The sequence below is a fragment of the Oncorhynchus nerka genome, linkage group LG27 (genome assembly GCF_034236695.1).
Source record: "Oncorhynchus nerka isolate Pitt River linkage group LG27, Oner_Uvic_2.0, whole genome shotgun sequence".
Classification (NCBI taxonomy): domain Eukaryota; kingdom Metazoa; phylum Chordata; class Actinopteri; order Salmoniformes; family Salmonidae; genus Oncorhynchus; species Oncorhynchus nerka.
Window position 1 is genome coordinate 56,182,601 of NC_088422.1, and position 25,687 is coordinate 56,208,287.

The 25,687-nt window shown below is 44.4% G+C and overlaps 1 protein-coding gene across 1 annotated transcript in view; it reads left to right on the top strand.

The window, feature by feature from the left end:
- The window catches only part of LOC115112510 (protein kinase C-binding protein NELL1-like), a 420,040-nt gene that overhangs the window by 176,792 nt on the left and 217,561 nt on the right, over positions 1-25,687 (top strand). The window contains exons 10-12 of the mRNA XM_065011794.1: positions 1,321-1,394; positions 13,880-13,979; positions 24,162-24,290. Of these exons, the coding sequence (XP_064867866.1) occupies positions 1,321-1,394; positions 13,880-13,979; positions 24,162-24,290 (303 nt within the window). The remainder of the gene's footprint in view (positions 1-1,320; positions 1,395-13,879; positions 13,980-24,161; positions 24,291-25,687) is intronic.

The following is a 25,687-nucleotide window of genomic DNA, read 5'->3' on the forward strand; positions in this document are numbered from 1 at the left end:
TTTGTTCGATAAGTTCATCTTTATGTCCAAAAACCTGGCGCGTTATGTTCAGAAATGCAGTGACTCAAACAAACATCCAGTGAAAGTGCAGAGAGCCACATCAAATTACAGAAATACTCATCATAAACATTGATGAAATAAACACACAATTAACAATAAACTTCTCCTTAATGCAACCGCTGTGTCAGATTTCAAAAACGTTTTACGGTAAAAGCACACCATGTGATTATGTTAGGTCAGCACCTTTTCACAGAAAAACATACAGCCATTTTTCAACCAAGGAGAGGTGTCACAAAACTCAGAAATAGCATTATAAATATTCACTTACCTTTGATGATCTTCATCGGAATGCACTCCCGGGAATCCCAGTTCCAAAATAAATGTTTTTTTCGTCCGATAAAGTCCATCATTTATGTCCAAATATCTCCTTTTTGTTCACAGGCACTTAGTTCAGACGAGAAGTCAAAACAGTTCCATTACAGTTCGTAGAATCATGTCAAACGATGAATAGAATCAATCTTTAGGATGTTTTTATCATACATCTTCAATAATATTCCAACCGGACAATTCCGGTTGGTCTTTGAAAAGGAACGGAGCTTGCTCTCACGGCCGCTCGTGACTTAGCTCATGGCATTCTGCCAGACCCCTGGTTCAAACAGCTCTTATTCGCTCCCCATTCACAGTAGAAGGCTGAAACAATGTTCTAAAGAATGTTGACATCTAGTGGAAGCCTTAGGAAGTACAATATGACCCCATAGACACTGTATATTGGATAGGCAATCAATTGAAAACCTACAAACCTACAAACCTCAGATTTCCCACTTCCTGGTTGGATTTTTTGCCTGCCGTATGAGTTCTGCTATACTCACAGACATCATTCAAACAGTTTTCAAAACTTCAGAGTGTTTTCTATCCAGATATACTAATAATATGCATATATTAGCAACTGGGACTGAGTAGAATGTTTTCTATCCAAATCTACTAATTATATGCATATTCTAGCTTTTGGGCCTGAGTAGCAGGCAGTTTACTCTGGGCACCTTATTCATCCAAGCTGCTCAATACTGCCCCCCAGTCCCAAAGAAGTTAACATTCATATCTTAATATATTTTTGGTCGTTATAGTTTGTGGCAAAAGTCTTCTGTAGACAAAGGGACTTTCCTTCACCAATACTGAAGAGCAAGAGGGAGATTCCCCTGATGCCTAATTTATGACAGTGTTAAGGTGTCAAAACTGCCCCCACACCAGGAGAGTCATGGCATACCATAATATATACTCACATATCACTAATGATAATGTACTTTTCCTTTGTCCCCACAGCAAAATGCACCTATATGGCCCAGACTTTGTCAGAGGGCCAGCGTCTGCTAACGAAGAGGTGCACAGAATGCAAGGTAACAACAGATCCGTCCCTCCCTGACTAAGAGCATTAGGGTCGTCACGATATCATTATTTTGATACTCAGAACTATTGTGAAGTATCGTGATACCCAGAAGTACTATGAAGAATCATGATAGTCATGGCAAGGAAACAAAACATGAAGCAGACTTCATCTATTGAGGAAAACGGTCCTAATGTTGGAAACAAAAACACAAACAACAATACAAGTAACCCAGAGTCACATTTGTATATATTCAAAGCTGTTACACACAAAATATTTACATGAAGCAGGTTTTCAAAGAGTTGAATGTGCTTCGTGTTTTCCTTCTTGCCATGAAAAATTGAGTATCATATTATTGTGATACTAGTATCGTGACAAAAAAAAGTTGTACAACTCAGTTCTGTAGATTGATTTCTGTGTTATTTAGTTATCCAACTGAATGTATTAGTTCTCAGAGCCCAGACACAATCTGTTCAATCTTTCTGTTTTTATTTCTCATCCATGGGTGAGATATGAGGGTAATTGGGAGTAATTTATGAACATAGAAACAAAGGGCTGTTTGAAGTGACTGAGGGGTAAATCTAAGGAGCAGGGCTGACTCCCAATACGATCCCTCTATAGGATCCTATGGGCCCTGGTCAAAAGTAGTGAACTATTGGGAATACATTGCCATTTGGGTTGCATATTACATTTAAGGTGCATGCAGCACAGAGACCGTGTTGCATTGTGGTAGACTATAATTAAAGTCATTATTCCGCTGAGGGAAAAAAGAACCCTCTTCTCTATGTGCTGCAATTTATGTTAAAAGGCACTTTTAAGAGGGAAAGTGTGTTTTACTGGTGTAATTGGTTACAAAGAGACGAGCCAGGCAGACAGGCAAAGGGTTTTAAGGCCCCCTTTAGACTTTACAGTGGTATTCAGTGCTCTGTAGGTAGCTTTCCTTCAGACAGAGATTACAGTCTCAATCATCTGCCACCATGGTTGTTAAAGTGGAGAACTACCCAGTTTAATGACATACAGTACCAGTCAAAAGTTTGGACACACCTACTCATTCAAGGGTTTTTCTTTATTTGTACTATTTTCTACATTGTAGAATAATAGTGAAGACATCAAAACTATGAAATAACACATATAGAATCATGTAGTAACCAAAAAAGTGCTAAGCAAATCTCTTCAAAGTAGCCACGCTTTGCCTTTATGACAGCTTTGCACACTCTTGGCATTCTCTCAACAAGCTTCACGAGGAATGCTTTTCAAAAAGTCTAGAAGGAGTTCCCACATATATTTAGTACGTGTTGGCTGCTTTTTCTTCACTCTGCGGTCCAACTCATCCCAAACCATCTAAATTGGGTTGAGGTCGGGTGATTGTGGAGGCCTGGTCATCTGATGCAGCACTCCGTCACTCTCCTTCTTGTTCAAATAGCCCTTCCACTGCCTGGAGGTATGTTTTGAGTCATTGTCCTGTTGAAAAACAAATGATAGTCCCACTAAGCTCAAACCAGAAGGGATGGCGTATCGCTGCAGAATGCTGTGGTAGCCATGCTGGTTAAGTGTGCCTTGAATTCTAAATAAATCACAGACAGTGTCACCATCAAAGCAACCCCAAACCATCACACCTCCTCCTCAAGTGCTTCATGGTGGGAACCAAACATGCAGAGATCATCTGTTTTTCTACTCTGTGTCTCACAAAGACGCGCCAAACCAAAAATCTCAAATTTCTCTAATGTCCATTGCTCGTGTTTCTTGGCTCAAGCAAGTCTCTTCTTCTCATTGGTGTTGTCATGACTTGCCCTGTTTGGGTAAGGATCATAGGCACCAGATCCACTCTCCCTCTCCCCCACCAGTTTTATGACCAGTTGTAAATATTGTGTAGAAACTTTGCGCTTGGTAGTATTGAGGGGAAAGAAACCCTTTTGTTACAAGGAGATTCCAAACAGTTGGAATGGTCCATGGATACTTAAAGAATAATCCTGTCGAATTCATTACTAATTGGTGATGCAACTAAGGACAGTAGAACAACATAACTGTATCTCTGAATGTGTATATTTGCCAGTGATAAGATTCACATCCAAATGTTGGGGAACTGATATGATTAAACATGAAACTATTTGTGAGAAGATGTAATGTGATGTTGGCCTTCTAAATTAAATCTAAATTTTTCATATAAAGTATTAACCAAGTCAGTGGCCATGCCCACGTAAGCACAGACATTTAAGACAAAGGGAGGGAACTCCCCTTTTCCCCGAGTTCTTAATTAGGACTCGTGACAACATTTATATAGACCAGAGGACACACGAATAGTTAAGAAATCTACAAAACTATAGACCAGAAAACATGGAGCTGTGGCTACTTGTTGGAATGGTTGGCAATTTAAATATAGACCAAACAGCGTGAAGCGGTGGCTACATGGCTGAGAAATGGTTTAAAACTAAAGACCAAGCAGGGTGACGGTGTGAACCGGGCGTAATGAATGATTAAGAAACTTTGAAACACTCTGAAACTTTCTCGAGTGAAGAGGAAGACTACACAGGAAAATTCAGTCTACAGCTGTTTAAGTACTTTAGTCTAGTAACCTCGACCGAGAACTACAGGGAGGTACTCTGAAGGATCCATTCTAAAGAACATTTGCCTAGCAAATGACCATTGGTACGTCTGACGTATCCATTCAGCTACAACTACGAAATACTTTGATCTCTGGTGGACAAACCAGATACTTTCTGTCAAATTACTCCCCAGACGGATCGAGTGTATTCAGCGGAGAGACAGCAAAGACATACACACACGTAAATATGAACATTGCAATTTTTTCAAATGAGTGGCCATTCATGTGCAAAGTATTGTCACGTTCGTTGAAATGATTGGAACGAGGCGCATCGTGCGTAGAGGTCCACATATTTTAATAAATCGAAACTCACCAAGCAAAACAATAAAGCACAAACGAAATGTGAAGCTAACAGTGCTACAAGGCAACTAAACATAGTCAAGATCCCACAAATCACAAATGAGGAAATGGCTGCCTAAATATGATCACCAATCAGAGACAACGATAAACAGCTGTCTCTGATTGGGAACCATACCAGGCCAACATAGACAAACAAATCACCTAGATGGCCCACCCTAGTCACTATCACACCCCAACCAACATAGAGAATAAACAGCTTTCTATGGTCAGGGTGTGACAAGTATTCACATTTCCATGAGCATAGTTCTCAGCTGTATGCATGTAGTGGGTCCATTCTGTCTTTTCCGCTCTTTATCTGTCTCCACCCCTTTTCATTGTCTACCAAGCCGTCATATCGAGTTTAGTCCACAAGGGATTTGAATCGCATTGTGTTAGTACCAAATAACTATATTGTTTGTGTAATTCTGTGTGATTATTTAGTTAGCTAGTAAATGAATAAATATGCTAATTTGTGTATCGCTGATTCATCATTTATGCTAGGGTTCGTGCAGACATCCAAGGATTTTGCAACACTCAGAAGGAGACTGGTAGAATATAATTAATTAATGACTGATTGATGACTGAAATGTAAGAGATATTTCTATCTATAGAATTCATTCAGAAAACGGTAACTCATGAACCTTTTCACATGTACCAACATACGGGTGTGATCATTCTACAGTTGTACCTGTAGCGTACGATCAAACCGGTGTGATTAGAACACGTATTTACAACGTCTAGTTTCGAATGACACAACAATCAGCATTTGAGCTGGCCTGACTGTTTTTTCAGAAACATTTGCACAAACACAGTCCTTACAAAGTTATGTCCAGAATGTGAGCAGTTTATTTTTGGATGCAATGTTTAGACATTCACAGAAGTTGCTACAGGATAACACAATCATCTAAACAGGAAAAATGTAGGTTACATTTGTCCTAGCGCTAACGGAGGAAAGATTGACATAACACAATCGGTCATATTTTTTATAACTCTCGGCTGACAGAAACTACAATATTAATTAGCTAATAGCAATTACTATTTTTAATAGTTCATATCACGGGTGAGCTCACCATTGATCGAAATAATTGAGTAAAACACTTTCTAGAAATCGAAAGTAATCCGACGATGGGTAGTTTGTGCACGCCGCCATGCTTATTTTGTCACATCATCCAAAGATAATAAGAGGAGAAAATATGAGTTTGGTCTGTTTATAGTATGCATGTTGAAGGGGTTGTGTCATCTACGATCATCCACTTCTCTTCATTCACTTCTGGAAGTTTACCCGAAAGATGAGTGAACCATTCCTTCACCTCAGTATAACATATTTGGTCTGGCAGATTATGTGACACCCAGAATGCATTATATAATGTCCACAAACATGGCATCACACATACAGTGACTTGCAAAAGTGTTCATCCCCCTTGGTGTTTTTCCTATTTTGTTGCGTTACAACCTGTAATTTAAATGGATATTTATTTGGATTTCATGCAATGGACATACACAAAATATTCCAAATTGGTGAAGTGAAATTTAAAAAATCACACAAAAAAACAACTGAAAAGTGGTGTGTGCATGTGTATTCACTCCCTTTGCTATGAAGCCCCTAAATAAGATCTTACATTTACATTTACATTTAAGTCATTTAGCAGACGCTCTTATCCAGAGCGACTTACAAATTGGTGCATTCACCTTATGACCTCCAGTGGAACAGTAGTGCATCTAAATCTTTTCAGGGGGAGGGGGGGTGAGAGGGATTACTTTATCCTATCCTAGGTATTCCTTAAAGAGGTGGGGTTTCAGGTGTCTCCGGAAGGTGGTGATTGACTCCGCTGTCCTGGCGTCGTGAGGGAGTTTGTTCCACCATTGGGGGCCAGAGCAGCGAACAGTTTTGACTGGGCTGAGCGGGAACTGTACTTCCTCAGTGGTAGGGAGGCGAGCAGGCCAGAGGTGGATGAACGCAGTGCCCTTGTTTGGGTGTAGGGCCTGATCAGAGCCTGGAGGTACTGAGGTGCCGTTCCCCTCACAGCTCCGTAGGCAAGCACCATGGTCTTGTAGCGGATGCGAGCTTCAACTGGAAGCCAGTGGAGGGAGCGGAGGAGCGGGGTGACGTGAGAGAACTTGGGAAGGTTGAACACCAGACGGGCTGCGGCGTTCTGGATGAGTTGTAGGGGTTTAATGGCACAGGCAGGGAGCCCAGCCAACAGCGAGTTGCAGTAATCCAGACGGGAGATGACAAGTGCCTGGATTAGGACCTGCGCCGCTTCCTGTGTGAGGCAGGGTCGTACTCTGCGGATGTTGTAGAGCATGAACCTACAGGAACGGGCCACCGCCTTGATGTTAGTTGAGAACGACAGGGTGTTGTCCAGGATCACGCCAAGGTTCTTAGCGCTCTGGGAGGAGGACACAATGGAGTTGTCAACCGTGATGGCGAGATCATGGAACGGGCAGTCCTTCCCGGGAGGAAGAGCAGCTCCGTCTTGCCGAGGTTCAGCTTGAGGTGGTGATCCGTCATCCACACGGATATGTCTGCCAGACATGCAGAGATGCGATTCGCCACCTGGTCATCAGAAGGGGGAAAGGAGAAGATTAATTGTGTGTCGTCTGCATAGCAATGATAGGAGAGACCATGTGAGGTTATGACAGAGCCAAGTGACTTGGTGTATAGCGAGAATAGGAGAGGGCCTAGAACAGAGCCCTGGGGGACACCAGTGGTGAGAGCACGTGGTGTGGAGACGGATTCTCACCACGCCACCTGGTAGGAGCGACCTGTCAGGTAGGACGCAATCCAAGCGTGGGCCGCGCCGGAGATGCCCAACTCGGAGAGGGTGGAGAGGAGGATCTGATGGTTCACAGTATCGAAGGCAGCCGATAGGTCTAGAAGGATGAGAGCAGAGGAGAGAGAGTTAGCTTTAGCAGTGCGGAGCGCCTCCGTGATACAGAGAAGAGCAGTCTCAGTTGAATGACTAGTCTTGAAACCTGACTGATTTGGATCAAGAAGGTCATTCTGAGAGAGATAGCGGGAGAGCTGGCCAAGGACGGCACGTTCAAGAGTTTTGGAGAGAAAAGAAAGAAGGGATACTGGTCTGTAGTTGTTGACATCGGAGGGATCGAGTGTAGGTTTTTTCAGAAGGGGTGCAACTCTCGCTCTCTTGAAGACGGAAGGGACGTAGCCAGCGGTCAGGGATGAGTTGATGAGCGAGGTGAGGTAAGGGAGGAGGTCTCCGAAATGGTCTGGAGAAGAGAGGAGGGGATAGGGTCAAGCGGGCAGGTTGTAGGGCGGCCGGCCGTCACAAGACGCGAGATTTCATCTGGAGAGAGAGGGGAGAAAGAGGTCAGAGCACAGGGTAGGGCAGTGTGAGCAGAACCAGCGGTGTCGTTTGACTTAGCAAACGAGGATCGGATGTCGTCGACCTTCTTTTCAAAATGGTTGACGAAGTCATCTGCAGAGAGGGAGGAGGGGGGAGGGGGAGGAGGATTCAGGAGGGAGGAGAAGGTTGCAAAGAGCTTCCTAGGGTTAGAGGCAGATGCTTGGAATTTAGAGTGGTAGAAAGTGGCTTTAGCAGCAGAGAGAGAAGAGGAAAATGTAGAGAGGAGGGAGTGAAAGGATGTCAGGTCCGCAGGGAGGCGAGTTTTCCTCCATTTCCGCTCGGCTGCCCGGAGCCCTGTTCTGTGAGCTCGCAATGAGTCGTCCGGCCACGGAGCGGGAGGGGAGGACCGAGCCGGCCTGGAGGATAGGGGACATAGAGAGTCAAAGGATGCAGAAAGGGAGGAGAGGAGGGTTGAGGAGGCAGAATCAGGAGATAGGTTGGAGAAGGTTTGAGCAGAGGGAAGAGATGATAGGATGGAAGAGGAGAGAGTAGCGGGGGAGAGAGAGCGAAGGTTGGGACGGCGCGATACCATCCGAGTAGGGGCAGTGTGGGAAGTGTTGGATGAGAGCGAGAGGGAAAAGGATACAAGGTAGTGGTCGGAGACTTGGAGGGAGTTGCAACGAGGTTAGTGGAAGAACAGCATCTAGTAAAGATGAGGTCGAGCGTATTTCCTGCCTTGTGAGTAGGGGGAAGGTGAGAGGGTGAGGTCAAAAGAGGAGAGGAGGGAAAGAAGGAGGCAGAGAGGAATGAGTCAAAGGTAGGCGTGGGGAGGTTAAAGTCGCCCAGAACTGTGAGAGGTGAGCCGTCCTCAGGAAAGGAGCTTATCAAGGCATCAAGCTCATTGATGAACTCTCCGAGGAACCTGGAGGGCGATAAATGATAAGGATGTTAAGCTTGAAAGGGCTGGTAACTGTGACAGCATGGAATTCAAAGGAGGCGATAGACAGATGGGTAAGGGGAGAAAGAGAGAATGACCACTTGGGAGAGATGAGGATCCCGGTGCCACCACCCCGCTGACCAGAAGCTCTCGGGGTGTGCGAGAACACGTGGGCAGACGAAGAGAGAGCAGTAGGAGTAGCAGTGTTGTCTGTGGTGATCCATGTTTCCGTCAGTGCCAAGAAGTCGAGGGACTGGAGGGAGACATAGGCGGAGATGAACTCTGCCTTGTTGGCCGCAGATCGGCAGTTCCAGAGGCTACCGGAGACCTGGAACTCCACGTGGGTCGTGCGCGCTGGGACCACCAGATTAGGGTGGCCGCGGCCACGCGGTGTGGAGCGTTTGTATGGTCTGTGCAGAGAGGAGAGAACAGGGATAGACAGACACATAGTTGACAGGCTACACAAGAGGCTACGCTAATGCAAAGGAGATTGGAATGACAAGTGGACTACACGTCACGAGTGTTCAGAGAGTTAAGCTTACGTAGCAAGAATCTTATTGACTAAAATGATTAAAATGATACAGTACTGCTGAAGTAGGCTAGCTGGCAGAGGCTGCGTTGTTGACTAAGTAGGCTAGTTGGCATTGGCTGCGTTGTTGACACTACACTAATCAAGTCGTTCCGTTGAGTGTAATAGTTTCTACTGTGCTGCTATTCGGGGCTAGCTGGCTAGCTAGCAGTGTTGATTACGTTACGTTGCGTTAAAAGAACGACAATAGCTGGCTAACTAACCTAGGAAATCGCTCTAGACTACACAATTATCTTTGATACAAAGACGGCTATGTAGCAACTAGCTGTTGGCTAGCTAGCAGAGTCTCCTATGTTAAGGACGACATAAAACTACACACTCTAAACTACACAATTATCTTGGGTACGAAGACAGCAAAGACAACTATGTAGCTAGCTAACACTACACTAATCAAGTCATTCAGTTGAGTGTAATAGTTGTGCTGCTAATCGGTAGACGGTGGACTAGCTAACGGTGGACGTTAGCTAGCTGGCTAGCTGCAGGGCAGTGTAGACTGCGTTAGGACGACGAAATACGATAATTACGCAATTATCTATGATACAAAGACGGCTGTGTAGCTAGCTAAGAAGAAATTGCTAAGATTAGACAAATCAAACCGTTGTACTATAATGAAATGTAATGAAATGTAATGAAATGTAATACTACCTGCGGACCGATCTTGTGCAACCAATTACCTTCAGAAGTCACATAATTAGTGCAAGTCCACCTGTGTGCAATTTAAGTGTCACATGATCTCAATATATATACACCTGTTCTGAAAGGCCCCAGAGTCTGCAACACCACTAAGCAAGGGGTAACACCAAGTAAGCGGCACCATGAAGACCAAGGTGCTCTTCAAACAGGTCAGGGACAAAGTTGTGGAGAAGTACAGATCAGGGTTGAGTTATAAAAAAATATCAGAAACTTTGAACATCCCACGGAAGACCATTAAATCCATTATTAAAAAATGGAAAGAATATGGCACCACAACAAAGCTACCAAGAGAGGGCTACCCACCAAAACTCACAGACCAAGTAAGGAGGGCATTAATCAGAGAGGCAACAAAGAGACCAAAGATAAGGCTGAAGAAGCTGCAAAGCTCCACAGCAGGGATCGGAGTATCTGTCCATAGGACCACTTTAAGCCATACACTCCACAGAGCAGGCTTTATGGAAGAGTGGTCACAAAAAGGCATGTGGGAGACTCCCCAAACATATGGAAGAAGGTATTCTGGTCAGATGAGACTAAAATGTAGCTTTTTTGGCCCTCAAGGAAAACGCTATGTCTGGCACAAACCCAACACCTTTCATCACAATGTTTTTCATCGGCAGGGACTGGAAATCTGGTCAGAATTGAAGGAATGAGGAATGGCGCTAATTATTGATGGAAACCTGTTATAGTCTACCAGAGATTTGAGACTGAGACAGGGGTTCACCTTCCAGTAGGACAATGACCCTAAGCATACTTCTAAAGCAACACTCATGTTTTAAGAAGAAAACATTTAAATGTCTTGGAATGGCCTGGTCAAAGCCCAGACTTCAATCCAATTGAGAATCTGTGGTATGACTTAAAGATTGCAGTACACCAGCGGAACCCATCCTACTTGAAGGAGCTGGAGCAGTTTTGCCTTAAAGAATGGGCAAAAATCTGAGTGGTTAGATATGCCAAGCTTATAGAGACATACCCCAAAAGACTTGCAGCTGTAATTGCTGCAAAATTTGGTTCTACAAACTATTGACATTGGGGGGTGAATAGTTATGCACGCTCAAGATTTCTGTTTTTTTGTTTCACAAAAAAATATATATATATTTTCCATCTTCAAAATGGTAGACATGTTGTGTAAATCAAATGATACAACCCCCCAAAAACTCTGTTTTAATTCCTGGTTGTAAGGCAACAAAGTAGGAAAAATGCCAAGGGGGGTGAAGACTTTCTCAAGCCACTGCAGCTGGCAAATAGCTTAGCTCAGTATAATCAGTACAGCCTTCGAAAAAGTATTTTACACTCATCATAAGTGTCCATTACAATATATGCAATAATCGTAATGCATTATTTTCACCAGTCATTGAAAACGTGAATAAAACTGTAAACAACATTATACTCCATACATACATGAACTCAGCAACAACAACAAAAAACGTCCTCTGAATGTCAACTGTGTTTATTTTCAGCAACTTAACATGTGTAAATATGAGGTACTGAGGTATAAACTGAACAAGTTCCACAGACATGTGACTAACAGAAATTGAATCCCTGAACAAAAGGGGGTCAAAATCAAAAGTAGCAGTCAGTATCTGGTGTGGCCATTAAGTACTGCAGTGCATCTCCTCCTCATGCCTCCTTGCAGCATGCCTAGGGCATATTCACACAGGTGAGCAGGGACCCTGGGCATCCTTCTTTTGGTGTTTTTCAGAGTCAGTAGAAAGGCCTCTTTAGTGTCCTAAGTTTTCTTAACTTTGACCTTAATTGCTTACCTTCTGTAAGCTGTTAGTGTCTTAACGACCGTTCCACAGGTGAATGTTCATTAATAGTTTGTGGTTCATTGAACAAGCATGGGAAACAGTGTTTAAAGGATCCTCCCCTTTTTATTTTTTTGGGAGCAATTTCGTACCACGTTCATCTGTACAAACAATAGTACGCAAGTATAAACACCATGGGACCACGCAGCCGTCATACCGCTCAGGAAGGAGACACGTTCTAGGAGACACGTTCTGTCTCCTAGAGATGAACGTGCTTTGGTGCGAAAAGTGCAAATCAATCCCAGAACAACAGCAAAGGACCTTGTGACGATGCTTGAGGAAACAGGTACTTAAGTATCTATATCCACAGTAAAACGAGTTCTATATTGACATAACCTGAAAGGCCGCTAGCCAAGGAAGAAGCCACTACTCCAAAACCGCCGTAAAAAAAGCCAGACTACGGTTTGCAGATGGGTACAAAGATCATGGAAAATGTTGTGGACATATTGAAGCAAGATCTCAAGACATCAGTCAGGATGTTAAAGCTTGGTCGCAAATGGGTCTCCAAATGGACAATGACTCCAAGCATACTTCCAAAGTTGTGGCAAAATGGCTTAAGGACAACAAAGTCAAGGTATTGGAGTGGCCATCACAAGCCCTGACCTCAATCCTATAGAAAATGTAACATTGTGGGAAGCTTGTAGAAGGCTACCCAAAACGTTTGACCGAAGTTAAACAATTTAAAGGCAATGATACCAAATACTAATTGAGTGTATGTAAACTTCTGACCCACTGGGAATGTGATGAAATAAATTAAAGCTGAAAAATCATTCTCTCTATTATTTTGACATTTCACATCCTTAAAATGAAGTGGTGATCCTTACTGACCTAAGATAGGGAATTTTTACTAGGATTAAATGTCAGGAATTGTGAAAAACGGTGTATTTGGCTATGGTGTATGTAAACGTCCGACTTCGACTGTATATCTCAGAAGAACCGTTTGACAAAGAAACACTGCATTTTCGGCAGCTTCCATCTTTGTGCAACAGTTTGTGGAAGGCCCTTTCCTGTTTCAACATGACAATGCCCCCTGTACACAATGTGAGGTCCATACAGAAATGTTTGTTGGGATCAGTGTGGAAGGACTTGACTGGCCTGCACAGAGCTCTGACCTCAACCCCATTGAACACCTTTTGGATGAATTGGAACTCCGACTGCGAGCCAGGACAATCGCCCACATCATGTAACTCAGTCAAGCAGTAAAATCAGAACAGCACAGACTGTGAAGAGACAAACACACACAGGCACACACACTGCATTCTCAAACACATGCTACCACACATGCACATACATTTTAATATTGTTATTTTGCTGTATTATTGATTTTGTATTGTAGATACTGTATGTTATGGTAGAGTAGTGTGTAATAGTGTGTTGTGTTGTGTTGTGTTTTGTTTTATTGTATGTAATTGTGATTGGACCACAGGAAGAGTAGCTGCTGCCTTTGCAGCATCTAATCGGGATCCGGAATCAATAAAATATGAAAAATTGTACACTACTTTTCACCAGGGGCAATAGGGCTCTGGTCAAAAGTAGTGCACTATATAGGGAATATTGTGCCATTTGGGACACAAATCCATTTGGTGTCGCACCTGAAAGGGGGTGACTTTGAAGTAACTTTGAAAGAGAGAGTTATATAAGGGGTCTAAGCAATGCCTCACACTTTGAGAGGCACACAGGGACCGGAGGAGCGGAAACTGAGACAGATTGGCGTGTAACTGTATTTGTAGCTATTTATTTCGAAAGCCCATTGCTGGATGAGGAAGACCGTTTAATAGAGGCGAGAGTCTGCGTTCTCTCCCTTTCTTTGTGAATCTGTGTATATCCCTGTCTCTATGCATTTACATTCACGTTGTGGGTATTGTGCCTATATTCTGTAGTTTGTTTCTGTTTTTGCAAGTGTTGAGGATCAGTCTAAAATGTAATTATCCTTCTGCTACAAGGATGCAAGCACATTAATTTACTCAAACAACTAACTTACATACAGTATAGCACTGTACATTTAATATGAAAAAAATCATATTTTGACCTCCTTGTCATATTCAAAATGGGTCTGTTTCACTTTTGCATCTGTGCTTTTCCATATGCTACGAAAGTCAATCATTTGTTGACATCATGTAATTATTGGAAACAACCTATCGCTAAAATGCTAATTCTAATTTATTGTTAATAAAGTTGTATTGAATTTATTTGCTTCAACGTGTGTATTTGGTTTGTTTTTGCAGAACGGGATGATGGTGAGAGTGACAGAGAATTGTCCAGAGCTCAACTGCACCCTCAAGGAACAGATCCTACCTGACAACAGGTGCTGTAACATCTGCAAAGGTTGGTCCTTCAAATATAAAGTTGCTTGCTATTGGTTCAGCCCTCATTCCCTCTCCCCTTGCAGTATCTCATTGGCTGAGCCATCATCTTCTGCTGCCCAACATTTACTGAGTATGAATCATTCCTCATCGTTGTCTACCACTGGTCCCACCCTTAATACCCTTTGTCTTCCATTGGACCATCCCAGTAATTAACTTCTTATGGGCAGGTGTGGTGGTAGGGTCACACCTGGCCAACATCTGGTGAAATTGCAAAGAGCGAAATTCAAACTACAGAATTATAAATATTTCACTTTCATAAAATCACAAGTGTAATACATCAAAATAAAGCGTAACTTCTTGTTAATCCAGCCGCTGTGTCAGATTTCAAAAAGGCTTTACTGCGAAAGAACATCCTATGCGATTATCTGAGGACAGCGCCCCGCATACAAAAGCATGAAAAACATATTTCAACCAGGCAGGTGCGCCACGAAAGTCAGAAATAGCGATATAATAAATGCTTTTCCTTTGATCTTCTTCTGTTGGCACTCCAAAAGGTCCCAGATACATCACAAATGGTCATTTTGTTCGATAATGTCCTTCATTATATCCATAAAAACTCAGTTTAGCTGGCGCGCTTCAGTGATAAATCCACCCAGTTTCCCTCCATCAAAATGCATACAAAATGAATCCCAAACGTTACTAATAAACTTTAGAGTATTTTCTATCCAAATCTACCAATTATATGCATATCCTAGCTTCTGGGCCTGAGTAACAGGCAGTTTACTTGGGCACGCTTTTCATCCGGACTTGAAAATACTGCCCCCTACCCAAGAGAGGTTAAAAAGCCCTGGCACCAATCATGAGAGCATGGAGAAGATAACAGCCAATCCCGGCTTGATGCTTGTTCGAGTGGAGCCAGTCCTGTGTCCCAAATGGCACCATATTCCCTATATAGTGCACTTATACTGTATAGTCCACAACTTTTTACCAGGGCCCATACGGCTCTGGTCAAAAGTAGTGAACTATGTAGGGAACAGGGTTACTCAAATGGCCATATTTGTCTCTTTACGTCCTACATGAATGTTTCATCCGTTGATGGTTGGAGTTCGGAGCAGAATAGTCTGTATAATATCTACCATTTTGGCAGCGAAAGGACATCCATGGGTAATTTTGTAAATAGATTGAATAGACACAAACCGTTAGAGGTAGGTGACGGTGAAACTACTGTGAATGAGAGATATGTGGAAAAAATATGCCCACCTTGGAGATTAATATGGTCAATTTCACCTGAACAAATTCTAATTAGTTAATCCAAGCCTTATCATTTGGTCTATGTATTTGGCCATTCAGTCAAACATCAGTGCAGTGCAGAGGAGAGTATTTTCCCTTTCAGTACATCTCCCACTCATAACTTGCCATTATCTCCTTGGACGAGGCCTTTTATATTGGATATATTGGATAGTCATTAAATCGGCTTATTCTACCTTTTCCATTGCACTGGGATTGGGCGATGCGTGTACACGCTGTACAGTTGTTCCTCAACTAAAAGTTTTTAGATTATGCTGCGAGATTTAGAGGTAATTTGTGGTTTAGTATGGTACCCTACAGATGCTGGTTCGATACCCGTGCCGGCTGCAACCGGGAGACCCATGAGGCGACGCACAATTGGCCCAGTGTCGCCCGGGTTAAGGGAGGGTTTGGCCGGCCTGGATGTCCTTGTCCAAAAAATAGGCACAGTGGGCTTTTTGTTTCTCTCCCACTAAAAACAGAAATAAATCATTCTAAATAACAAACAGGCTTTATTTACAAATTAGTAAGAATGTCTCACCCCATGTTCAAGAATGCCCTTTTTCCCTTTATTCAGATTACAATCGCTCACTTTAGGTTATTTGAAAACAAAATAATCTCAAAAATTGTATTTTTTAAACAAAGATTTATTATTATTACAATTAGATAAAAGATATTCTCACAGATCAAGTTTGCCCTCACAAAAATGGCCTTTGGATATTTATTTAGAATCCTCCAATCCTCAAAATGAAATTATTGACGGAGAGTCACGTCATTGAAAAACATTTTTGGTGATATACTGTAGGCCTACTGTAGGCGAGTGTTGCGTAATGTGCTGTTAAAAGTGTTTATTTTATTTAACCTTTACATAAAGGTCCACTTACTTTGTTGGCATCTTGACCCAGTTTATGCCCTCATTTGCAATGCAAACCATCACAAATTACTATGGGAATAAATGGAAGAGACAAGTGGAAGGGGGGAAAAGTAAGGAACTTCTCTGTCAGCCCTGGAGGCCTTTTGAAAACATGTTTTCACAAGGGCTATTAGCAGAACCACAGACACGATGTGGTCCCAGAAACACCTCTCTGACATAGGGTCCAGCATATCTCTTGATGATGATTGGGCTCGGGCCGACACGGGCTGCTATATATAATTAACATTTCATTAATTATCTATTTTACATATTTTCTCATTGTTTTGTGATCAAAAAATTAAATTAACATTTAAATTAAATTCTTTAAAAGTCCTGTTTAAGTAGTATTTTAGTATTTTGATACTTTGTGCAAGGCAATAATCAGCATTAAACAATTTGTGGATGGGACCTCCTGAGTGGCGCAGTGGTCTAAGACACTGCATTGCTACAGATGCTAGTTTGGTACCCATCCCGGCCGCGACTGGGACACCCATGAGGCGACACACAATTGGCCCAGCGTCGTCCGGGTTAGGGGAGGGTTTGGCCAGGCGGTGGGCTTTTGATTTCTCTCCTAAAAACAGGGACAGAAAACAACCATAGCAAACTGTGAATTCTGGCACACCCCCTTTCCCCATCAGGCCACATGGCGCACCCCCAATATCAAGGTGCACATGGGCCTATTTATATAATGAGTATGAATTTGGAGGGCAGAAATGATTAAATATTAAAGCAGTAGAGTTTTAAGAATTGTGTGTGTTCAATTATTTGTGACATATTGTTGCATTTATGTTATTCTCTTAGTGCTGTAGCCTACTCCCGACCATTCAAGTTGTACAGTGCCATATTTTCTGACCGTTTAATTTTTAATTTTTCTTGGAATAGAAACACCATAATATTAATCAAATTACTTAAGCTAAGTTTCTTAAAATCAATCCCATATACTATGTTCTTACAAAAAATATTTTAAATTCTCTAGTACATCCAATATTGAAGACTGTCAAATGCTTCTCAAAGATGCCCTCTGGTGCTCAAACTAACACTAACTAGCATTAATGGCTGACAACAAAATAACGTGCCATGGAATTCTGCACAGCTTTCTGGTCTTAACCATTTACATTTACATTTAAGTCATTTAGCAGACGCTCTTATCCAGAGCGACTTACAAATTGGTGCATTCACCTTATGACCTCCAGTGGAACAGTAGTGCATCTAAATCTTTTCAGGGGGAGGGGGGGTGAGAGGGATTACTTTATCCTATCCTAGGTATTCCTTAAAGAGGTGGGGTTTCAGGTGTCTCCGGAAGGTGGTGATTGACTCCGCTGTCCTGGCGTCGTGAGGGAGTTTGTTCCACCATTGGGGGGCCAGAGCAGCGAACAGTTTTGACTGGGCTGAGCGGGAACTGTACTTCCTCAGTGGTAGGGAGGCGAGCAGGCCAGAGGTGGATGAACGCAGTGCCCTTGTTTGGGTGTAGGGCCTGATCAGAGCCTGGAGGTACTGAGGTGCCGTTCCCCTCACAGCTCCGTAGGCAAGCACCATGGTCTTGTAGCGGATGCGAGCTTCAACTGGAAGCCAGTGGAGGGAGCGGAGGAGCGGGGTGACGTGAGAGAACTTGGGAAGGTTGAACACCAGACGGGCTGCGGCGTTCTGGATGAGTTGTAGGGGTTTAATGGCACAGGCAGGGAGCCCAGCCAACAGCGAGTTGCAGTAATCCAGACGGGAGATGACAAGTGCCTGGATTAGGACCTGCGCCGCTTCCTGTGTGAGGCAGGGTCGTACTCTGGATGTTGTAGAGCATGAACCTACAGGAACGGGCCACCGCCTTGATGTTAGTTGAGAACGACAGGGTGTTGTCCAGGATCACGCCAAGGTTCTTAGCGCTCTGGGAGGAGGACACAATGGAGTTGTCAACCGTGATGGCGAGATCATGGAACGGGCAGTCCTTCCCCGGGAGGAAGAGCAGCTCCGTCTTGCCGAGGTTCAGCTTGAGGTGGTGATCCGTCATCCACACGGATATGTCTGCCAGACATGCAGAGATGCGATTCGCCACCTGGTCATCAGAAGGGGGAAAGGAGAAGATTAATTGTGTGTCGTCTGCATAGCAATGATAGGAGAGACCATGTGAGGTTATGACAGAGCCAAGTGACTTGGTGTATAGCGAGAATAGGAGAGGGCCTAGAACAGAGCCCTGGGGGACACCAGTGGTGAGAGCACGTGGTGTGGAGACGGATTCTCGCCACGCCACCTGGTAGGAGCGACCTGTCAGGTAGGACGCAATCCAAGCGTGGGCCGCGCCGGAGATGCCCAACTCGGAGAGGGTGGAGAGGAGGATCTGATGGTTCACAGTATCGAAGGCAGCCGATAGGTCTAGAAGGATGAGAGCAGAGGAGAGAGAGTTAGCTTTAGCAGTGCGGAGCGCCTCCGTGATACAGAGAAGAGCAGTCTCAGTTGAATGACTAGTCTTGAAACCTGACTGATTTGGATCAAGAAGGTCATTCTGAGAGAGATAGCGGAGAGCTGGCCAAGGACGGCACGTCAAGAGTTTTGGAGAGAAAAGAAAGAAGGGATACTGGTCTGTAGTTGTTGACATCGGAGGGATCGAGTGTAGGTTTTTCAGAAGGGGTGCAACTCTCGCTCTCTTGAAGACGGAAGGGACGTAGCCAGCGGTCAGGGATGAGTTGATGAGCGAGGTGAGGTAAGGGAGAAGGTCTCCGGAAATGGTCTGGAGAAGAGAGGAGGGGATAGGGTCAAGCGGGCAGGTTGTTGGGCGGCCGGCCGTCACAAGACGCGAGATTTCATCTGGAGAGAGAGGGAGAAAGAGGTCAGAGCACAGGGTAGGGCAGTGTGAGCAGAACCAGCGGTGTCGTTTGACTTAGCAAACGAGGATCGGATGTCGTCGACCTTCTTTTCAAAATGGTTGACGAAGTCATCTGCAGAGAGGAGGAGGGGGGGAGGGGGAGGAGGATTCAGGAGGGAGGAGAAGGTTGCAAAGAGCTTCCTAGGGTTAGAGGCAGATGCTTGGAATTTAGAGTGGTAGAAAGTGGCTTTAGCAGCAGAGAGAGAAGAGGAAAATGTAGAGAGGAGGGAGTGAAAGGATGTCAGGTCCGCAGGGAGGCGAGTTTTCCTCCATTTCCGCCGGCTGCCCGGAGCCCTGTTCTGTGAGCTCGCAATGAGTCGTCGAGCCACGGAGCGGGAGGGGAGGACCGAGCCGGCCTGGAGGATAGGGGACATAGAGAGTCAAAGGATGCAGAAAGGGAGGAGAGGAGGGTTGAGGAGGCAGAATCAGGAGATAGGTTGGAGAAGGTTTGAGCAGAGGGAAGAGATGATAGGATGGAAGAGGAGAGAGTAGCGGGGAGAGAGAGCGAAGGTTGGGACGGCGCGATACCATCCGAGTAGGGGCAGTGTGGGAAGTGTTGGATGAGAGCGAGAGGGAAAAGGATACAAGGTAGTGGTCGGAGACTTGGAGGGGAGTTGCAACGAGGTTAGTGGAAGAACAGCATCTAGTAAAGATGAGGTCGAGCGTATTTCCTGCCTTGTGAGTAGGGGGGAAGGTGAGAGGGTGAGGTCAAAAGAGGAGAGGAGTGGAAAGAAGGAGGCAGAGAGGAATGAGTCAAAGGTAGGCGTGGGGAGGTTAAAGTCGCCCAGAACTGTGAGAGGTGAGCCGTCCTCAGGAAAGGAGCTTATCAAGGCATCAAGCTCATTGATGAACTCTCCGAGGGAACCTGGAGGGCGATAAATGATAAGGATGTTAAGCTTGAAAGGGCTGGTAACTGTGACAGCATGGAATTCAAAGGAGGCGATAGACAGATGGGTAAGGGGAGAAAGAGAGAATGACCACTTGGGAGAGATGAGGATCCCGGTGCCACCACCCCGCTGACCAGAAGTTCTCGGGTGTGCGAGAACACGTGGGCAGACGAAGAGAGAGCAGTAGGAGTAGCAGTGTTGTCTGTGGTGATCCATGTTTCCGTCAGTGCCAAGAAGTCGAGGGACTGGAGGGAGACATAGGCGGAGATGAACTCTGCCTTGTTGGCCGCAGATCGGCAGTTCCAGAGGCTACCGGAGACCTGGAACTCCACGTGGGTCGTGCGCGCTGGGACCACCAGATTAGGGTGGCCGCGGCCACGCGGTGTGGAGCGTTTGTATGGTCTGTGCAGAGAGGAGAGAACAGGGATAGACAGACACATAGTTGACAGGCTACACAAGAGGCTACGCTAATGCAAAGGAGATTGGAATGACAAGTGGACTACACGTCACGAGTGTTCAGAAAGTTAAGCTTACGTAGCAAGAATCTTATTGACTAAAATGATTAAAATGATACAGTACTGCTGAAGTAGGCTAGCTGGCAGAGGCTGCGTTGTTGACTATGTAGGCTAGCTGGCATTGGCTGCGTTGTTGACACTACACTAATCAAGTCGTTCCGTTGAGTGTAATAGTTTCTACTGTGCTGCTATTCGGGGCTAGCTGGCTAGCTAGCAGTGTTGATTACGTTACGTTGCTTAAAGAACGACAATAGCTGGCTAGCTAACCTAGGAAATCGCTCTAGACTACACAATTATCTTTGATACAAAGACGGCTATGTAGCTAGCTATGTAGCTAGCTACGATCAAACAAATCAAGCCGTTGTACTGTAATGAAATGAAATGAAAAATGTGATACTACCTGTGGAGCGAAGCGAAATGCGACCGGATTGTTGAGTGCAGAAGTTCTGTTCGGTAGACGTTGGCTAGCTGTTGGCTAGCTAGCAGAGTCTCCTATGTTAAGGACGACATAAAACTACACACTCTAAACTACACAATTATCTTGGGTACGAAGACAGCAAAGACAACTATGTAGCTAGCTAACACTACACTAATCAAGTCGTTCAGTTGAGTGTAATAGTTGTGCTGCTAATCGGTAGACGGTGGACTAGCTAACGGTGGACGTTAGCTAGCTGGCTAGCTGCAGGGCAGTGTAGACTGCGTTAGGACGACGAAATACGATAATTACGCAATTATCTATGATACAAAGACGGCTATGTAGCTAGCTAAGAAGAAATTGCTAAGATTAGACAAATCAAACCGTTGTACTATAATGAAATGTAATGAAATGTAATACTACCTGCGGACCGAGTGCAGATGCGACCGCTCGCTCCAACCCGGAAATCATTGTGGAGAGGTTGGAGTCTTTGATTGAGTGTGTGGACAGGTGTCTTTTATACATGTAACGAGTTCAAACAGGTGCAGTTAATACAGGTAATGAGTGGAGAACAGGAGGGATTCTTAAAGAAAAACTAACAGGTCTGTGAGAACCGGAATTGTTTTTATTTTATCTTTATTTTACTAGGCAAGTCAGTTAAGAACAAATTCTTATTTTCAATGACGGCCTAGGAACAGTGGGTTAACTGCCTGTTCAGGGGCAGAACGACAGATTTGTACCTTGTCAGCTCAGGGATTCGAACTTGCCACCTTTCAGTTACTAGTCCAACTAGTCCACCGTCTACCGATTAGCAGCACTAGGCTACCCTGTTACTGATTGGTAGGTGATCAAATACTTATGTCATGCAATAAAATGCAAATTAATTACTTAAAAATCATACAATGTGATTTTCTGGATTTTTGTTTTAGATTCCGTCTCTCACAGTTGAAGTGTACCTATAATAAAAATGACAGACTACATGCTTTGTAAGTAGGAAAACCTGCTAAATCTGCAGTGTATCAAATGCTTGTTCTCCCCACTGTATCACCTTGCCCTCTACCCCTTGATACAAAACAACATCATACATCACAATAACCAAAACCTCACCACTTCAACAACCGTATATCCAACCCATCGTCCCCAGCTATACAGACGGCCTCACCAACACACCATATCTCCTGGAACATCTCCACACTTTTTATAATTTTATAGAACTCAAATTCCACTCTAAGGCGCGCAGAGAACATCCCATTAAATAATAGTAGAGGGTCTGTTATCCTCCGACCTTTGACCCTGTTCCCCCTTGTTAGCCAAATAACCAACTTTGCCTGAGCAAACAAAAATTCAAACACACATTTGGCCTTTTCCTTATTCAAATACCTGTACTCCATTTATAAACACCCCAACACCCCAACAGTAAACTCCACCCCTACCTCTCACACAGACATTCCAACAGATACATTAATTCCATTAACTTGGCTCACACAGAAAACACGATGCACAGTTTCACTCATGACACAGAAAGGACACCCCTGTCCGACTCCCGGGTCGCCCAATGCCAACCAGCTATTAGTGGCCAGGTCTCCATGTAGAACCCTCCACTGGAGGTCCCCTGATATCTTTGGTACTGGGAGTTTGTAGAGCCTCTCCATCTAAAACGCACCACACTCTCTGCCACACATATCCCCTACCACTGATGTGCCTTCACTCCTGTTAGGCTCCTAATGTTCCTCACTTTAATGCAGAGGTTGTAGAGGGCTTGGAGTGTTAAAATGTAACAAGTCCTCCATACCCCCTTGCCAGTTTCCTGTCTTTGCTGTCATCTGCAGTGGTGGAAGCATTGTGGCCCCTCCCCCTTTGGCTGCTCCAACGCCCCCCTTACCGGCTCAGACAGTGCCTCCTGGACCTCCCCCAGGAATTTCTTCCAGCAGCCTAATATACAGTATGTTTGTCCTGCATGTTGTGCCAGGTATTCCGAGGCTTTAAACCCCTCCACAGCCGAAGTCACCCAGTAAACCCGCTGCCATCAGTCGCTTCTGCAGGGTGGCCGATTGAACTGATCTCAAAAGGATTTCTAGATTGTGGAAGATAGGCTCCTCCCACACCCACAGCCCAGGCTACAAACCGCCTTCTCGTGTGGTCCTTAGCCGCTGCCAGGCTCTCAGCACTGCAGAGTAAAAATCAGAGAGACCTGCTGTACTCAGCCTCTCCAGCCTCATGAGGAACAGCTGCCGGTCCAACCCTAATCTATCAGCATGCATGCTGGTTCCCTCCAGCCGACATCAGTATGGTACAGCAGTCTCTGTGCCACCTTCAGTTGTAATGCAGCCACCCTGTTCTCCAGTTCTACCAGGCCCTGTCCTCAATCGTAGACAGACACGGTGGGGGGGGGTTATGCCACAAACAATTTATGCCACAGGAAGAATACCACCCGGTTGTTGATTATCAGCACCCTCCCCCTACTTGGGACAGAAGCCACCTGGCCAGTCTTGACACCACTGCCTGTGACAGCCCCTGTCAGTCCTTCCTGACCCACCTCTCTGAGCCCAGGTACACCCCCAAAATGTTAAGCCCGTCACAACTCCACTGGAAACCCCCTGGAAGCAGAGGGGGGCCCTATCCCTCCATGCTATGCATAACATAGTTTTGCTCTGTTATAAGTAAGGACAGAGCCATCCATAAGCCTCTCAACTACAAAAACCGTCTAGAATGCACTGAAAGAGAACAACAGAGAGACAGATAGAGAGAATGTAGAATTCTAATAGATCCCTAAGCACTGAGGTTCAGAGGGGGGTTTCACAGAGAGTTGGACTGGCACTACTCATTACTGGGAATGAAGGGATAGATGGTTTCAGATCAAGAGAGGAGACGACTGAGTCGTCTACTGTACATGCAGGCCTGTGTCTGCCTGCCTGCCTGCCTGTGTCTGTCAGTCATCAGTCTGTCTGTCTGGTTGTCTGGTAGATTGGCTGTCTGTCTGTGTGCACCTGTTTAATGGATTACACTCGGTCTTCTCAGCAGGCATTTTTCCTGTAGATTATTTATTTTATATGTGTGTTTGTCTGGGGAAAGCTACGAACTCAAAGCATTGCACAAAATCATAGCGTTTCCATGCCACATTCTATTCTCTTGGTACTATAGTTTTGTGAACTTTGAGTTTGTGTTAGAATTCCCCAATTCCTGAAAATTAGTTTTTGGGTTACAAGCTTTTTCCAGGAATGCTGGCTCATTTTCTACCTCACCACTTTGCCCAACCCCACTGTCAGCACCCTGTGTGATCTCAGTCAAACCCAGACTATTAAGTCCGAAGTTTGTCCCCCTCTCTCCCAGGCTACGACTTCTGCGCAGAGGGACTCATTTGTGGGGAAAATTCGGAGTGTAAAAACCGGAATACCAGAGCTGAGTGTGAGTGCAAGAGCGGCTTTGCCTCCATCCATGGGGACTCCACATACTGTGAAGGTAGGCAGCTGTGAACTATTTGACTGGGTCTTTGGGTAGAAGACTCTGAACTAGCTGGGTATATGACGGGTAGACTTAGAGCTTGTTTTGTGTATGTGGAAGATGTATTTCTTTATTGCAAAGAGAACTAGGAGAAGAGTGAAGTTGCCCCTGCATGCTGATCTTGGATTATTTTAGCATTTCCCCCACTAATGGTTAAGGTTGTGGGAGGGGAAGCTGATCCTAGATCTGTACCTAGATTCCTGAATTATAGTGAATTATATTATCTCTATGGTTGAGTGGATATGTTGGCATGTGAGATGCCTGGCCCATTCCATACAGTAGATGCCTGAGAGAGAGAGCTTGGCTGACGAGATTTTCAACTACCTCTGGCTTTAGCAGGACATTTCAGAAACAACATGTATTTGTATTTATTTGTATTTAAGGCAGCAGCTACTCTTCCTGAGGTCCAAAAACATTACGGCACATTACATAAAACAAAATATAAAGCAGTTCATCATATAACATGAATACACCACTACATATCTACAATACAACATGTATAATACCACCATACAACAATATTACAATGTATGTGTGTAGAGAGTGTGTGTGCTAGTGCTTGTGTGTGCATGTGTGTGTAAGTACCTTTGTGTGTGTCTCTTCACAGTCCCTGCTGTTCCATAAGGTGTATTGTTACCTGTTTTTTTATCTGATTCTACTGCTTCAATCAGTTACCTGATGTGGAATAGAGTTCCATGTAGTCATGGCTCTATGTAGTACTGTGCACCTCCCATAGTCTGTTCTGGACTTGGGGATTGTGAAGTGACCTCTGGTGTTATGTCTTGTGGGGTGTGCATGGATGTCCGAGCTGTGTGCTAGCTCGGTACATTCAGCTTGTCAACACTTCTTACAAAAACCAGTAGTGATGAAGTCAATCTCTCCTCCACTTAGAGCCATGAGAGATTGACATGCATATAATTAATGTTAGCTCCCAGTGTACTTTTAAGGGCCAGATGTGCTGCCCTGTTCTGAGCCAATAGTCCTTCTTTGTGGCACCTGACCACACCACTGAACTGTAGTCCAGGTGTGACAAAACTAAGGCCTGTTGGACCTGCCTTGTTGATAGTGTTAAGAAGTGCTTTATTATAGACAGACTTCTCGCCATCTTAGCTACTGTTTTATCAATATGTTTTGACCATGACAGTTTACAATCCAGGGTTACTCCAAGCAGTTTATTCACCTCAAAGAGCTCATTTTCCACATTATTCCTTACACTATTTAGTTGAGGTTTAGGGTTTAGTGAATGATTTGTCTCAAATACAATGCTTTTAGTTTTTGAAATATTTGCCATCCATTCTGAAACTAACTGCAGCTCTTTAAGTGTTGCAGTCATTTCAGTAGCTGTAGTAGCTGAC